Consider the following 18,282-nt stretch of genomic DNA (forward strand, 5'->3'; position numbering starts at 1 on the left):
CAAATCACACCTCTCTAGCTCCATACAAACAGGTTTTTTGAAACTTTTCCTGCAACTATTTATGGCAGCGACAAGCTAAACTCACTCACATGACACATACTTCCAACTTACTGATGACAACATACGGATAATAAGGCACATTTAACTGCCTCAGGAACCATGTAACACCGTTGAAGAGAAGCAAAGGGAAAGAACCACAGAGCAGAGCAGTAGATCCTGTCTGAGAGCTTTAACCAGTTCCTTGTTTGAGTGACTCTAGGAGTAGGCCAGCGTCCACAGTCAGCAAGACAAAAGGTTAATAAATAGTTCATACTATCAAAGAAAATAACACTAATGCAATTAAGATGGTACGTGTTCCAATAAAATGAATTTTAAACAAAATTTAATGTTTATTTCGATGATTCATCAGATGAATCTCATATCTGTTATCGAAGGAAAATTTTGAATTTATATTTTTCTACGAATATAATGTTGGAAGAAGGAAAATTGCAACCAATTCAGACAACAGAAATAGAAAAAGATGTGATAGAACATGAGCGTGGACAAAGCTTTTAATACAAAATATTAATTTCGATAATCAGTTGAAGATATATAAACTATTTCTGACCGATAGCATAAATCAACCTGTAGTTCAGTAAACAAACAAATATGCCATGCAAAGTGGTATTGATAAAAAAAACCAAAAAACATCAGAGCTACTGGGTATCCGTTACAATAAGCGAATTAAAGGCATTTATCGGTATATTATTAATTATGGGTACCATACAGATGAAAATAATTCCGGCATAAAATTCGGCAAATGAACCGATAAAAGTAACCGATATCAATGTTAACAACTTGCAAAAAATGATAAGTGTCTAGTAATCGAAGAAAAACTTGGAAAAAAGAAACCTGATCTTGTTTTTTATTGTATTATAATAATGCAAGAAAAGACGTTGATTTGTCGGACCAAATGTCATCCTATTATAATTGCCTAAGAAAAACAGTAAAATGGTAGAAGTAAAATTGTAATACGATCAAGGCCGATAATTTAAATCGGCATTATTTTAAGAATTGTTGCGTTTGATGGGCCACGCAACATTTACGTACGACTGCGTACTATCCCGCCGCGAACGGTATGGTGGAGCGATTCTACCGACAATTAAAATTGACCATCGTATGCCACACCGAGTAGTTCCGGTGTCGTTAGATCGACTGAAACCGGCATACTTGCTCCGCGATAACGAGCAAAGTAATGTTCATGAACCCTCGCCGCAGGGGGTCCCGCAAACACAAAACGCACCTAAACGCGCTTAAACGCGTTACGAGATCGAAAAGGATGTACATAGTAGATCAGAAGCAACAGTTGTAACGTAATTTTTTGCTATAAATAAAACGTAATTATAAGAACGACTGCACCCTAATCCTCACCGAAGGGGGGAGGGGGGGGGGGGGTGATGTGGCGTCCATCGCCACTTGACAGCGACGAATCCCGACCGAGACCGTTATCATTTCGCACCCCGAAAAGTTTCAGTCGGTGTCCTTAGCCCTACGCGCGACGCACGACACTTGGGGACTCAACGCAAAATATAAACAGGTGGCGCTGAACTGATCAAGTGATTTTCCCATAGTTATAGGAGACGCGATGGGAATCACATACGCCAGGAAAACCCTCTACCATGCAGGCCGAAAAGAGCCCTACGTGCTGGGAACGAAATCAGCAAAAGAAACAGTCGAAGATGACGACATGAACTGCGAGCACAAACACAAAAGCGATCCGAATAAAGAAAAACGAAAAACGAACTGTGTGGAGTTTAATTGTTCATGTCCCAACTATCCCACAGTGTCATTCATCGACAACACGTGGTTGCCAAGAAATTCTGTGATCGCTTCCACAAGTCATTCCACACTGTAATTACCGATGTTAACGGAATGAAAGCTCATACTCTTAACGATCAACTATTTCGGAATTTGTGCTTGGGAAATGATGGAAATTTTCAAGGTTTGCTACTGCATACCGAGGTTTTTTGGCTATCAAAAGGAAACTGTATAAGGCGCTTTTATAATCTCTTTGAATTTCTTGAAAAGAAATCTCGAAACTCAATGACAAACTTAAAGATATCAGGCATGATACTGCATATTTATCAGAACTATTCGCAAAGTTCAACGAACTGAATTTATAGTTGCAGGGAAACCTAATTAAGACAAAGTCCGTGGTATCTACTTTTATTTCAAAGTTGCACAAGCTAGAAAAGAAAGCTGGTCTTAATGATGATGATCTGTAAGCATTTGCTGATCATTTAGACAGGCTGCATAAAGATATGTTAGAACGATTTAAGGATCTTCCTTTCACTGAAATTCCAGATTGAATTAACTGAATTGGAATACGATATCGAACTGAAACCAAAGTTTAGGAAAAGTTGTCAAAAATTTTAGTTAGAGAAGGAAATTTGTGATCGTTACCCTAGACTATGAAGAAAAAAAATATATATAAAAAACTCATAATTGCTTTCCCAACTTCCTATTTGCAGGAACACGGTTTTAGTGCGGTCGTTCGAAGCAAAGAAATCGTTGTTTCGAAACAAAGGTTTGTAAACGTGGAGATTTAACACTCTTGGTTAGTCAGTTCAAACCGAACGTTGAAAAATTGGTCATCTCATCAAATTCATTCATCGCATTAAAACGTTGCTTCACAAAAATTTGTTGCTTTATTGAAATGTAAAAATATTAATGAAGAAATATTTTCAGTTCATTCATTCTTTGTTTAATTATGCATACAGAAGATCTTGTAAAATAAATTATTAAATCAAAGTTGCAATAGCATTGATAGAAGCATTGATACGAAATTCAATATTTAGGTACCGAAGATGCAGAACCTTCGAACGCGATTAAAAGCACAAGAAGAGCGTCCAGATGTCATCCACCAGGAAGGCTAACTAAAGATTTAAAAAAAGACAAATTAGTACCAATTATTGCGGGTGGAAAAAAATCACATCCTCGCCGAAGATGTAGGTATTGCATGCTTGCCTAACAAAAAAATTGGTTATACGCGATATTTTTGCGAATATGTAATGTACCACTGCATAAATTGACTTGTTTCGAACGATACTACATCGTAAAAAAATATTAACATGTATTATTATTAAAAGTATATTTGAATACTACACTTAAATAATGTTCAGACTTGTTTGCTTTCAAGTAGTAAATATTAGTCCGCGTTACTTGCACGGAAAAATGCACGGTGGAGAGCGTGTGAACAGACCCGACGCAGTCGGTCGGCTAAGTGTTAACTCTTGGCACTCCTATATAGTGTGACTCAAACAAATAGATGTCGCGCACACGTTATGAACGCCATAATCTTCATTCGAAGATTGTCACATTTGAGCTTCCACCATTTATTTTTATAATAATTGCCGCTTTACGCTGCTCGAGAGAACTTACTAGATTAGTCGAATATTATAGCAACAAAGCACAAAACCTATCAGTAGAAATACCGAAAGTTCTCATTTTATATAATTTTTTGTATACGTAAGAAATATCGGTCGACAAAGATCCTCTGTATCTCCCTGCGGTTAAGCTCCTCTGCCCAAACAGATTCGGAGAGGCCATGGCGTTCGGGGCGTCCTCGAGGCTAATACTAACAGCCTAAGAAGTGCAAACAAGTAATAGAAATGCCTACAAGATATATCTAGCCATCCAGTTATTTCTACTTTCATAACTTCTTACATATCAGAAGCGGGGCAAACCCTCTAACTTTAACACGGCACAGTGTAAAGTTAAGTATAAGTAAAATAGTATATTATCTACTATATTAGGTTAGGATGAGGATTCAGATAATCTTCTGTCAACCATTTTGTGTGATGCACGTTACGTTAAACTGTTTTTCTTAAACTCTGAAATCGGGAGTCAAAAAGTGCATATTCATCATGCAATCCTTGGGAATTTGAGCAAAGCAACAGTGCTGAGGCAACAGCGGAGAAAGTACGCAATGTATAATATATGGTGAAAGGCTAATAACTGATCGGCCAGTTAGAAATTAATTTATAACATTTTTTAAAGGCGATATTGGAGCAAAATCTACAACAATCTATGGGTACCTCACATCTTAGTAAGCGGAATAAAGAAGATTGGGTAAAAATCAAGCCTCTTTTAAACAGGATTCTAACAGGCGAAAAAAAATGGATAACCTAGGAAAATATAAGGACTAACCACCCCTACCAGATCCAAAAGCAAACATACATGGCAAAAAGATTTTATTCTGTGTACGATTTTTATTGTTGAGGCATAATCTATCACGAAGCCAAATTTAACGATTACTGCGGATAGATATTACGTTCGGCAACTGCAAAGAGCGCAAGAAAAACTCCATGAAAAGCGTCCTGCATTCGTCAATCGCAAAAACGTTATTTTTTTCCTTTGTGACGCAAGAAAAAATTCTTAAACTTGGATCGTTCACGTGTGGTAAAACAGTACCACACTCACCTTACTCCAACAAATGGATCTTGCCCCAACAAATTACCACATTTTCTGTTTCTTGCAGAACTGTTTCAATCAGGTTGTCGAAAACTTCGTCCAGTCCAAGCCAACCACGTTTTGCAAGGAAGGAATTGATAAATTACCAGGAAGGTGGGAGAAGGTTGCGGCTGCGCTGCTTCGGTTTTTGCTGTGCTGTAAAGATGTAGGAAGAAAGAAAGAAGGAAAAGAGAGGGGAAGAACGTTTCGTCCTGGGCCTGCTAGTGGACTCATCAGTAAGGCTACCTAGCAGGCCCTGCCTTAGACGCTGGGATATTAGGGACAGTTCAGAACTTCTATATATTGGAAACGATGGGTCATCGGGTACTTTCAGGAAAGTGTAAATGGTGCTGTCCGTCTAGTGGCGAGTGCCGCCACAAGGTTATACATAGTAGTGGTGAATATATAATAAATTGCCTCCGCCGAAGCGCGTCTCGGAAGGTTGAGGCAATGTTGGAGAAATTCTAAATCGCGTTCGCGAAATTCGCGAAGTCCGCGACGATGTAGGGAAGACGCGAAAAGTCTAAATATCAATAGCACTGCTACCCGTGTGAAATCGCCCGGACGGACACGTCACGTCGATGAGAAGGAGGACATTGCGATTGAAATCTGGGTCCGACATGTCGACGAGGTAGCAGCACACGATGGTTAAGATGACTCTGTTAAATGGGCATACTCGCCAGTGGTGCATGATACGAGAATATGTGTCGCGACAACTTGGGTCGCCGAGATAAAGGTGTATTTAGTCGGCCAATTACGACGGACTATGCCGTTCTCACGGATGTTACGGGAAGCTGACTTGTGCTTGCAGGCGAAATCGCTTGCCGATTACTGCTTCCAAACCTTAGACGGCGACTAGATATTAAACTGAACGACGAAAAGATCAACGACATGGTTATCTTCGGGATTTCCGACGAAGCTCTCCCAACGAATTGTGCGCGACAGGAAAAACGAAAAAGATACGGAAAGTAAGTTTTCTTTAAGTTTCCGATATTATAGTAAGAAGAAAAGAAGAGCAAAACGAAGATAGCAGAGAAGCAGCAGTCTATAAACCAATAAAATGCTATAACTGTGGCAAAGCAGGTCACATGGTTAATTATTGTTTTCGCGTTGCGACAGTTTCGAGTTTATCAGCTGAGGATTAATTTCACGGCAGCAAGTGACTGCAACGTATTACGGACAACCATTTTGAAGAAAGATTTATTGCCGCGCATAGGTCGATGGTGGCTCGAAGTTCAAGAGTATACGTTTAAGCGTGTTAAAGCGAGATAAATTGTGCAGATATTTGTCTGACGATAAAATAGAATGGATTGTTCCGAGGAACGCAACATTGTAGATTTGCAGATTACGTTATGACGGGGCTGGACACTTGAGTTCAAAGAAAGTGCTGGAACGGATTCAGTGAAATTATTCGTTTTCTCATGTTTAAGCTGTGCATACTAAAGCATCTGTGGCGGCCTTTCGACACTCGCCACTAGAGGGACAGCACCGTTTACACTTTCCTGAAAGTACCCGATGACCCATCCTTTCCAATATATAGAAGATCTGACCTGTCCCTAATATCCCAGCGTCTAAGGCAAGGCCTGCTAGGTAGCCTTACTGATGAGTCCACTAGCAGGCCCAGGACGAAACGTTCTTCCCCTCTCTTTTCCTTCCTTCTTTCCTCTTCTATTCTACAGCAAACCGAAGCAACGCCGCTTCACATCAAATTTGATAACCGAAGTTTCCGATATTTCACTTCGACCGTTCTTCTCTATCGTATCGTTCTAATTTAAGCCATTTTAAAGCAATTGAAAAATAAAGAAGCTGGATAGGTGAGTTCCACGTAAGTTAAAAACGAGCAAACGTCAGCAAAGGAATCGCTTCGAGGTTTGCTGTTCTTTAGTGTCACGACTAAAAAAAGGCGATCCATTTTTGCGCCGGATGGTTACATCCTATGAAAGGTAGATACTTTTCGATAATCGCAAGCGTTTGGCATAATGGTTGGATAAAGGTGAAGCGCTAAAACGCACCCCAAAACCGAGCTCATACACCAAAAGAAATTAATGGTGTCTGTTTGGTAATCCAACGCGGATGTTATTCACGATAATTTTGAAACACAGACAATCGATAACGGCGGACCTTTATTGCATTCACTTAGAAGAAATGATGAGGTAGCCGCAGAATAAACAGCTGAGATTGATGAACAGGGACAAATCAATTCTCCTGCAGGACAACGATCGACCACACGTTGCAAGATCTACGTTACTGAAACTACAGGAACTGGACCTAGAAACACTTTGTCACCGTGCGTTGGACAATTTTTTGCACGAAAGAATATGTAATTTCCCACATGCGATGGTAAACGCTTTTCGCGATTTCATCACCAGTTGCCCTCGAGACTTGTTCGCTAGCAGTATTATCGTCAGTCATTGCAACCGACCGGATCAAGCCATGGATTACGATCCAAGGAGAATACCACGACGATTAAACATTGTTTAACATGTTGAGTGTGACGCCGATTTTGCTATACTTTCCGCTCAGGCGGCAACGCGTGTGCATTTGACTACGCTAAACTACGTTAAACTAGACCACGCAACACACCGCAACAGACGATTCTCTTTTTTCACTGTTTCTTTGTCGTTCGGACTGTGACAATGGTGCAGCCAATGCACGTGTATACCATGTATAAACATGAGATAATGGAGTGGGGAATGCCAGAGGAACAAAAGAGCGAACACCAAGAAACGATCAGCCCGAGGAAGCCACGGGAATAGAAAGATTCACTGCAGCAGAGAGAGTTTAGTTTTACAGTGACTATTTTGAAAAAGTTTTGTCACCATCAACTAAAAATGTTGAGAGGACGAAGAGATAGTAACTCATTGAGTGAGCCATCTGATAGTTCACTAAGGAATATTGAAGCTAATGCTCCAAAAGAGTGGTTTGATCCGTGAGGCAACCAACCAAACATAGGTGCCAAACTCTCTAATGAAAAAGTGCAAAATTGTAGAAGAGTGGAAGATTTTTATGGCCTTTGTGTAACAGATAAAATGTTTGAACATATAAGCGAACAAACTAATATTTATGACTTACGAAAAGGAATTGCTTCCAAACGTGTCGAAAAATAGGTGCCAACAGATAAAGACGAGATAAAGTGGTTTTTTGGAGTGATTTTATGGATGGATACCATTCCGTAGACGGATCATATTTAGACGGTACATGGAACAAAAGAGACACAAATATGGGATAAAAATATTTCAATTGTGCTGCGACAATAATTACACTTATAACTCTCGCATCTACACCGGTAAATCATTGGAAAAGGAAAATACAACAATTACAAATGTTGTCATGAATTTATGTGAAAATGTGTTTGATAAAGGCCATACTTTATACACGAACAGTTATTACACGAGTGTGGATTTAGCGAACAGACTCATATAAAAAAATACGCATTTGGTTAGTACTCTTCGACCAAATCGCAAAGACAATCCAGATGAAGTTCTGACTGGCAAACTGCGACGCAGAGAAGTCGTTGCTCAAGAAAACAGTAAAGCAATTACGATCATGAAATGAAAAGACAAGAGGGATGTTTCAGTTCTTTCGACCAAGCATTCTGATGAAATGGAAAACGTAACAACAAAAACAGGGGTTTGTTGTAAACGAAAAGTTATTACTGATTATAATAAAGGAAAAACAGCGATTGATCTGTCTGATCAAATGGGTGCTTACAGTAGTCCACTTAGAAGATCACTAAAATGGTACAAAAAACTAATATTCGACCTTCTTTTGAATGCCGCTGTGAATGCATTCCGAAAACAATTTGTTTACGCCAGAACGGGTATGTCACCCACCTTGGCGTTAGTTATTAGGGACTCTTGCCCGTTTGTAAATAGTCATTAGTCTTAGTTAGGTCCAGAGCAACCTAATAATAATTATTTCGAGACCATGGCATTTGTAGTTTTTTCAGAACTAGAATTCCCATCTCTGCTTATTATACAAGAAACCCTTCGGTTGATTTACTTCGTGGTCACAGCTGAAGTGTCTCTTAAGGTTATCGCTGACTCCGGTCGTTGATGGAGACACACGGAATTTCCGCGTGCATCACTCAAGGGCAACATGGCGCCTAAGAGCGAGCTCGATTTGGGAGGTGGCCACTTAGTTCAGATTTTGTCCAATAGTATAATTCGGCCGTTTCCCTCACCACTCCGAATAGTTTGATTTTTTGACCTATCCGTGTGTCTCAACCCCCACAACGACATAGTTAGAATTGTAATTTTTCCGGATCGCGCTGGGAGACTGGACTTAGCGCTCCAGCGGTCAAGACGTGTATAATAAAGAGTGAGACAGAACCCACAATCTCAGTTTTGTTCCTTCCACCATCAAGAAGGTGGTCCTACGATTATTGGAACACAGTTTCTTAGTCGGCACACCGTTGTGCAAAAACGGCCAAGCCCGAACCTTCGGTATCCATTCCGAAAGCCGTGGGCAATACCAAACAATTACCGAACTACAACCGTGAAGGACGGTTATCAAATAGAGATTTACCACAAAGATTGCAGGCTCAACATTAGAGTCATTTTCCCAAGCATATAGATCCAACGCCGTCGAACCAACACCCAAAACGAAGATGTGTAATTTGCACAAAGCATAAACAACGCAATGAGACAACGTGGGAATGCAAAAAGTGTAAAGTTGCATTAACACTTTTACCACTGCAGTACCAAGATGTTTTGAGAGATACCATACCATCGAAGATTACTAAATTTTTGTATTGAAATTAAAATGTTATTATTAATGTATTATTCAATTTGCAACAATAAATTTTTTTTTGTTTAATAATCAACTAATCATAATTATTTCTCAAACATCTTGCAAAATTAATTGTACCGCGCACGTATATATACAAATCATAGGAAGTTTGCGATTTGTACAGTTTCGAACGCTCAGCCAAGCTGTGGATGTCCCTGCGCGCGACCGACCTTGGTGTCGCTTTGGGTCCGCACAGTTGGAAATTAAACCGTAAGGCAAGGGGTTAAGGCTATTTTTTATGATATTTGAACCGAAAGTGTAGTCAAATCTTGCTCTTTCGGGGAAGTATGGAATGTATGTTACTATTACTGTAACGAGCGTTATCATTGTTATCATTGATCCAAATAAAATAACCAGATTTTTGAAATACGTGTTGTTTTCAGAAGAATAATACACATCAACTTGTCAAATAACGTGTTTATAACGGATATTTCAAAAATAATATTCTTAGACCATTTATTTTTATGTTTTGATGCTATTATTTGATTATCCATATCCATGGAAAATTAGAGTAAAAGTAGTGCGCATGTCAGTGCACCAAACATATCAAACACACCTTCCGAAACCTAAAAAGTTGCAAATGAAAAATGCGCCCAAGAGATAGAACTTGGATTTGTTCGACGTTTAAGTGCAGGCATTTGTCTAATATTATACACAATATTATATACATATAATTACCAGTATTAATGTAAGAAGTTGAAGGAAAATGGAGTAATAACTCGATGGTTCAACGTCTACTGGGGGTATTTATTAGTGTCTCACCCGAAGGTTTGTACAGAAATGCCTTCTTAGTCCATTCGTACTAGCCTCGAGGACACCCTCAACGTCATGGCCCATTCGTATGTTTAGGCAAGGCCCCGGGGAGGGGCGATGGCGCAGGGAAATGCACACGGCCCTCGTCGGCCGCCCGTGCACCCTGTTACCCGATATTTCTTACATTAATAAACGATTTACATTTGAAAAAACTATTCTTTCTTATTTAATCGAAACTTTAATGATACTGCAATTCACAGTTATAAATTGTCCACCCTGTACACAAACATTTAAATTGCACGACTATGGTAAGTAACAGTGACTATGTATTCGCTTGATCGTTTATCATGATAGCTTTATTATTTTCTCGGTAGATGGCTGTAGTGATCGATCAAACAATTTCAAATTTATGTTCGTTGTAAAGGTGACATTTCACACTAAAAAAATTCTTTTGCTGTTTTTTGTTTGTTCTGTGGCGGCTACGATTCCGGGTATTTTCTAGTCGTAAATTTTCTAAAAAAATAACAATGCGTTCCTACGATACAGCGCAGGTCTGGTCACCGCGGGTTAGCACATGGCGACCAGGCCCGCGCATTTCCTAAACCCGATACCCGTCTGGTTTGTGTCCATCATCTGGGCCAAGTAATTGTTTCCTTTAAGATTTCGTCGCGACTGAGCGTTGCCCAGTCACGTACGGCAGATCTTTAACCTTGGTTTATTTATGACCAATTTCCGTCCGTTGCGTTTCGTGGAAACGTTCACTCTCCTCGTTCGTGCATCTATCCTTTTCATTCTGGGATTTTCCATCCTCCTCTATACGCATTTTTAAGGGACGACATCTTCGTCCTCGCGACAGTTCGATTCAGACAATTCGGTGAGAACAACGCTAGCACACAGTTCGGTTAGAACAAGTCTAGCACACAGTTCGGTTAGAACGATTCGATCAGAATAGTTCGGTTAGAACAGTTCGGCTAGAACACCCCGTTCGGTTAGAACAACCTCCATATTCGTCAAGAATTATGAGGTCAATTAGAGTTTCATTAGAGTCGCGTAGCGACGTGAAAGGAATCGTAGCCATAGCACCGCCCCCAATATTTAAAGACTTGTTGTTTCGTTATTGTTGACTGTTTTATATTAAATTGAGAGCAAAAAGGTTGAGTGTGATTCTTTACTCCCGTTACATTGCCCTCAGTTCCATTCAGTTTTGAGTTACAAGGTGTTAACAATGGAAGTCAACAAAGAGAAAATTCGGTTCATTTTACAATTTTTCTTTGATAATGGCGAAAATGCAAGCCAGGCCGCTGAAATTATGAATGGTGTTTATAGTGCCGATACTGTAACAGCTAATTACGTGCAATTTTGGTTTCGTCGATTACGTTCAGGCATTTTTTATGTTAAAGATGCAACTCGCATAGGCAGGCCCGTCGTCAAAAATGTTGATAAAATCACAGAAATAATCGAAGTTGACCGGCATGTTAACAGTCGTAACATCGCCCAGGAGCTAAAGATCGACCATAAAACAGTTTTAAACCATTTGCGCAAAGCTGGATTCAAAAAGAAGCTCGATTTTAGGGTGTCACACCAATTAGCACCAAAAAACATGATGGATGGAATTTCCATCTGCGAAGTCTTGGCCAAACGGAATGAAATCGACCCATTTCTTAAACGGATGGTGACTGGAGATAAGAAATGAGTCACATACGACAATATTGTGCGAAAACGATCGTGGTCAAAGCTTGGTGAAGCAGCTCAAACAGTGGCCAAACCAGGACTAACGGGCAAGAAGGTTCTACTGTGTATTTGGCGGGACTTGAAAGGAATCATTTATTATGAGGTGCTTCCGTATGGGCAAACACTAAATTCAGATCTCTACTGTCAACAATTGGACCGTTTGAAGCTAGCGATTGACCAGAAACGGCCAGAATTGGCCAACAGAAGAGGTGTTGTGTTTCATCAGGACAACGCAAGGCCACACACGTCTGTAGTGACGCGCCAGAAACTCCGGGAGCTTGGTTGGGATGTTTTAATGCATCCACCATATAGTCCGGACCTGGCACCAAGCAATTACCACCTTTTTTTCGCATTGTAAAACTTCCTGAGTGATAAGAAATTGGGATCAAGAGAAGATTGTGAAAATCGATTACTAGAGTTTTTCGCCAATAAGGGCCAATACTTCTATGAGAGAGGTATTATGAAGCTACTTTTAAAATGGCAACAAATTATATAACAAAACGGTGCATCGGACAATCCGAAACATCTTACATAAAGTCTTGAATTTCACACAAAAATGGATTTCTTTTTCCGCAACCTAATATATCATAAGGTTCAACGCCTTAGCGCGTAAATGTGTCCTTGTTAAAATAAACCTGTCGCATCGCGAAAATGGTGGTCGTCCTCCTAATTTTATAGAAGCAAGTTTAAGGTACGGACGCAAATAATTATCTATTTTAAAAATGTTTAAATATCAAACACTTCTTTGACTTTTAAAGTTGGAAATTTGAAATTTTTGCGTTAAATAAAAAGCGGCGGACGGAGATAAAAACATGAGACGATCTAATTTGACACACGAGACATGTTTCTACAAGTCGTCAGAAAGTGCAGTGTTTCCTTAATTGTTCGCGAAAGATATTTTCAACTCCAAAATTGATTTTCATTTTTATTCATTTTAAACTAGAATGTTATTTAAAAAAAGTTAATCAAACTTCGAGAACAATGGATAAGAAAATATCAATTAAAGAGAAACATCGTTCCTAAGGAATATAATCTTAAAGGACACTATGATATAAATCATAAAACAGAATATGAGCAATACGTTACAAAATTTGTTGAAGACTATTCAACTGCTGTAAAAGTTAGTTGTTAATTGCCAACGTTTAATTTAACGTTGGTGTGGTTGAGGAATTAACTGTTATAGAAAATGATCCTCAACGACTTGTATTCCTTATAAATTATATTTCGGTAACTATTGGGGAGTGCAGTAATTAATGAAACGTTCGACAAGCAATTTGGTATGTGTATCCTATGATGTTTCGTATGTTTTTAACTTTTAACTCCCTTTCCTATGGATGACGAGATCTTATAAAGGTTCGCCGGTGGGTGTGTTCTTTAGTTAGGACATGCGGATTTGTCATTGGACATTCTACGAAATTTGATGAGGGAAGCGACTGTCGAAGATTATTGGTTAATGTAAATTCTGATCTGAAGGACGGATCGATAGTTGCTGTTTTATGAATTAGCGCATCTGCTTGAACCTCTCTTTGCTTTAGGCTATGTTTCAACAAATAAAATTTAATGGGTCTTAACATTAGTTATACAGACATCATCACATTTCTGAAGGAGAATTTATTACCGAATGCTTAATTCTGTGCTGCGGAAGTATTCTATCCAGTAGAAATAAAAAAATTTCAAGATGTAAATTTAAATCGAAATACTATAGCTAACGGAGTTGATGAACATTTTAAGCCTACTCTGTTGCAATTGATAAAAGTACAGATATTCGAAATATTGTACAGCTGCCCGTTTTTATTTGCGAATACGATGTTAATTTAAAAATAATTGAAAAATATGTGGAGATCATCCGTATGCGTAATGCAAGCTGATATTTTTTACAAGGACTTATGGAAGTTTTGAACAAGTATAATTCATCTATTTACTATTGGAAAAGTTGGTTTGTATCGTAATCGATGATGCACCTACTATGATCGGTATTACTAAAGCTGTTGTAATAATAATTTTGAACATTTTCATTGCATTATTCACCAGCAAATATCGTGCTCAAAAATTTTAGATATCAGATATGTTTTAAATTAAGAATAGTCACCAAAAATGTAAATTATATTCAAGCACGTGAACTCATCGTCAGTTTACTTTATTTTTGGAGGCATAAAGTGTTAAAACGATTCTTCAAATTGCTGGACGGATTCAGAATTTCCTTGGAAACAAAAAATTCTGAATGTGCCGATTTAAAAGATGGACAATGGATAAAGGACTATTTCTAATTATATTCACTATTGATAATTTTAACGTTTTCAACCAGAAATTATTACTTTGGCGAAAACAACCAGAAAAAAAAACTTGTCTGACTTTGAAAGCTGTCTGAAAGAATATCTATTGCTTAAGTTACCTAAATTAAAATTTACAGAATATGCTCACCAACTAAAATTGTTAGAAACGGAATTCGATCGAAGTGATGCTTTGCTAAAGCAAAAATTTATGGGAGTTGAAATTCTAGATTTTTATACATATTTATTTATAGATCGGTTTCCGAAAATCGTTATGATTATCGTTTGTTACGCGTATATTGGCCATATTCGGAACCACTTACTTATGGGAGCAACTATTTTCCTTAATGAAAAGTAACAAAAATTCAGAAAGATCAAGATTAACCGATTAACATTTATCAATTTTGAGAATTGCATCAGCTCAAGATATTCAACCAAATTTGCGTTACTAAAATTCAATACAAAAATACAAATACAGGTAGCCCTCCTCTAACACGGTATCTTATAACACGGTTTCGCTATAACACGATTCGTAAATTGCGGGAAACCTCCTACAACACGGTATCCTACAACACGTTTTCGCTATAACGCGATGAGAAAACTGCAAATCCTTTGTACATACAACACTGTATGTACTTATACAGCCGCGGCGAGGCTTGCTGTCCTAAAGATACATCGTTGCGGAAATGTATGTAGGTCTGATGCGTATTAGGTATCCCAAGGCATGGACCAGCACTTGAGACGTTCACCAACGGAGACTGTTTAGTATAAGAGTTTTCCGTGCGGTCTTAGCCTTAGACTAATTTACGACCGGGTAAAGTGCCCGACGCGGCTCTGCTAGCCACGTGCACGATGTCACTTCCAAATTGCTGGAAGAGCAAGACGGTTGTTCCTCTTATCGGGCCCTATGTCCCCCGTAGGACATTGGGGTACGCCCAGTTAGGGTGGGAACACACGATTGCTGCTTAATAATTAGGCAACGCCTACGATAGTTCTGGTTTAAAATGCGTGTGTTTTTTCCTCGAAGAGTCAGTCAGTCAGTTTTCCGTGTGGTTTTCGTACGTTCTTTACTTTCATCTCCGTGGCCTGAAAACAAAAGTGTCTCACGCTGCTACTCGGTAGTCTACGTCGCGCCACGGTGTGTTAAAGAACAATTTTTTTATCTTTAAGACATTAAGCTTCAGCCCCAAGCAATGTCAGGTAAAGATAAAACAACGTTCAAGAGAAAATTCATTTCTTTAGAAGTAAAGATTCAAATCTTGGATCGTCTATCGAAAGGAGAAAAAGCATCCCACATTGGGAAAAACCTTAATTTGAACGAAGCAACAATTAGAACAATCAAGAAAAATGAAAAAGAAATCAGAAGTGCAGTTGCCGCAGGATCTTCGACATCCGCAAAACGTTCAGCCCGCCCCAGACCAGCAATAATTGAGAAAATGGAAAAGGCCCTCAGCATTTGGATTGACGATTGCTGTCAAAAAAAAATTCCATTAGATGGCAATATTATAAAACAAAAAGGATTAAAAATTTACAACCATCTCAAACAACAAGGAGAATCCTCTGTCAATCCAGATTTTGTGGCGAGTAAAGGTTGGTTCGAGAAATTCAAAAAGCGTTTTGCGATTCATAGCATAAGAATCCAAGGAGAGTCTGCGTCGGCTGATCATGAAGCTGCTAGGACGTATCCAGAAAAAATTCAAAACATTATAGCCGAGCAAGGATACACAGCAGATCAAGTTTTCAATGCCGACGAAACTGGGCTTTGGTGGAAAAAAATGCCCAGTAAAACTTTCATATCGAAGACAGAAAAAACTGCACCCGGATTTAAGGTGTCCAAAGATCGTTTAACGCTCCTTTTGTGCAGTAATGCATCGGGGGACTTCATGACAAAACCGATGCTAGTGTACAGATCTTTGAATCCTCGTGCACTAAAAAACGTGAATAAAAACACCTTGCCGGTATACTGGACAGCAAATTCGAGAGCTTGGGTAACAGGACATTTATTTAGAGATTGGTTTTTGAATTGTTTTGTGCCAAGCGTTGAGCGGTATTTAAAGCGAAAAAATTTGAGCTGCAAGGCGCTGTTGCTATTAGATAATGCTCCATGCCACCCACAAGATTTAACACATCCCAACATCAAAATAATGTTCTTACCACCGAACACTACTTCGTTGCTCCAACCACTGGATCAAGGTATTATTTACACCTTTAAAACATATTACATAAGAAGATCGTTACAGTGGATTTTAGACGCAACCGATTCGCAATCAATTAGCGTAATGGAAGCATGGAAGAAATTTTCCATCAAGCACTGCATCGATATCATATCTTTGTCACTGAATGAAATAAAAACATCAACATTAAATGCGTGTTGGAAGAAGATATGGCCCTCTGCAATTGAAACGGAAAACATACGTGAAACATTAGAAAATGAAATTGGTGCGATATTAGAAGTCGCTAAATCAATCGGAGGCGAAGGTTTTGTGGATATGGCTTCCAAAGACATTGAAGATTTATTAGTGGAAGAAGAAGTTGACGAAGCGGAATTAATCGAAATGGCATCCCTAGATGCAAATCAAATCGATTTTGAGGACGTTAGCTCTGACGAAGATTGTGCAGTCAAGAATTTAACATTAAAAAAATTACAAGAAGGCCTATGCTTAGCGGAAAATCTGGAATCATTTTTCTTGAATGAAGACCCTTCGACGGAAAGAAGTCGAAAATTCAAAAGGGAGCTGCAAAACTGTTTAGCTCCATACCGGGAAATTTACAATGATCTAATAAGAACCAGCAAGCAAAGTTCCATTACAGATTTTTTTAAGAGGGGAAAACATACAAAAACTTTAAATAACGAAAAAAGTTCAGAAAGTGAAGGCGATGTCGTTCCACCGAAAAAACGTTCTCGGTTGATTATACTGAGCAGTGACGACGAGTAAATTCATTAAATTATGGTTGCGTTAGATTAAAATATTTTTTTTATACTTTGTGTTGTACATACATTTATATTTTTAATAAAAATTACATTGTTTATGTCGAATTAAGAAAAATATTTGTTTTTAATAAGTTTTTGGAACGTAACCCCCCCTTTTTGCACTAGCTCTGGGTCTCATGCAACACGGTTTCACACAACACGGCATTTTCTAGGAACCTAACTACCGTGTTATAGGAGGGTTGCCTGTACGTCAAAATTAGGTGTTACCCCGACGGATTTTTCCGGGGTCTTACCTCTACTACCAAATGTACCGACCATCTCTACACCTAAGGAGAAGCAGCAAGCGGATTGGCTCGTGGCTGCTTCAGACTTTAGTGTACAGGTAACCCACCTATAACACGGTAGTTAGGTTCCTAAAAAATGCCGTGTTGTGTGAAACCGTGTTGTATGAGACCCAGAGCTAGTACAAAGAGGGATTACGTTCCAAAAACTTATTAAAAACAAATAGTTTTTTTTAATTCTACATAAACAACTTAATTTTTATTAAAAATATAAATATATGTATAACACAAAGCAAAAATAACAAAAAATACTATTTTAATCTAACGCAACTCTAATTTAATGAATTTCTTCGTCGTCACTGCTCAGTATAATCTCAACCGATAAGCTTAGTAAAAATGTAAAACAAGTTAGTGTTGAAACATCCTAAAACATCAACTAAACATAAATAAATAGATTATTTGTACAAAGAAATATAGAGTTGGATTTGTTGAAGACTCATTTTCGTTCGGCACTCACCCAACACTTAAAACATTACAAGAAAATCGTCTTTAGTATTCCAACCGAGCAACTATGCAAGGCGAAGCTACGCAACGGACGCAACGAAACCTATTACCACACAAAATTGTATTCAAGGTAAACTACATTTCACTCGCGAGAGTTTCAGTTATTTAAAGTCGTTATTAAAATAAGTCTAACTAAATAAAAGTCTAACTAAAATAACGGCCAAGAAAGAGAAGACGATCGTGAAGTGACCGACCAATTCACTTCCGGCACAAAACGACCAATATATTCCATACAAAAATTATGGAACATTATATAGCGTTGAATCTGATGTAAAAAATAATTTTGAAAATGGTGTACACATACCTGAGACCTGTTGAGCTGGTTGTTTCTTAAATTACCCACAGTTGCACCGCCTACCGCGACAACACTGACAGGGCTAAGGACATTCTCGGACCGAGTCCCGGCCATCGTGCGACTCTGCTCAACATTGAATTTCAAAGTGTAATACACCCTGCTCACTTTTCTCTT

The 18,282-nt window shown here is 38.7% G+C and overlaps 2 protein-coding genes across 2 annotated transcripts in view; one reads left to right on the top strand and one right to left on the bottom strand.

The window, feature by feature from the left end:
- Positions 1–18,282, bottom strand: part of LOC143427299 (uncharacterized) — a 134,904-nt gene extending 116,622 nt beyond the window's left edge. The window contains exon 1 of the mRNA XM_076901283.1: positions 18,118–18,282. Within this exon, the coding sequence (XP_076757398.1) occupies positions 18,118–18,222 (105 nt within the window). The 5' untranslated portion in view covers positions 18,223–18,282. The remainder of the gene's footprint in view (positions 1–18,117) is intronic.
- Positions 11,055–11,728, top strand: LOC143427429 (histone-lysine N-methyltransferase SETMAR-like). Its single transcript, XM_076901579.1, has 2 exons — positions 11,055–11,059; positions 11,182–11,728. Exons 1-2 carry the CDS (start codon positions 11,055–11,057, stop codon positions 11,726–11,728), a joined length of 552 nt encoding a protein of 183 aa, XP_076757694.1.

Source organism: Xylocopa sonorina, chromosome 9, assembly GCF_050948175.1.
Source record: "Xylocopa sonorina isolate GNS202 chromosome 9, iyXylSono1_principal, whole genome shotgun sequence".
NCBI classification, from domain to species: domain Eukaryota; kingdom Metazoa; phylum Arthropoda; class Insecta; order Hymenoptera; family Apidae; genus Xylocopa; species Xylocopa sonorina.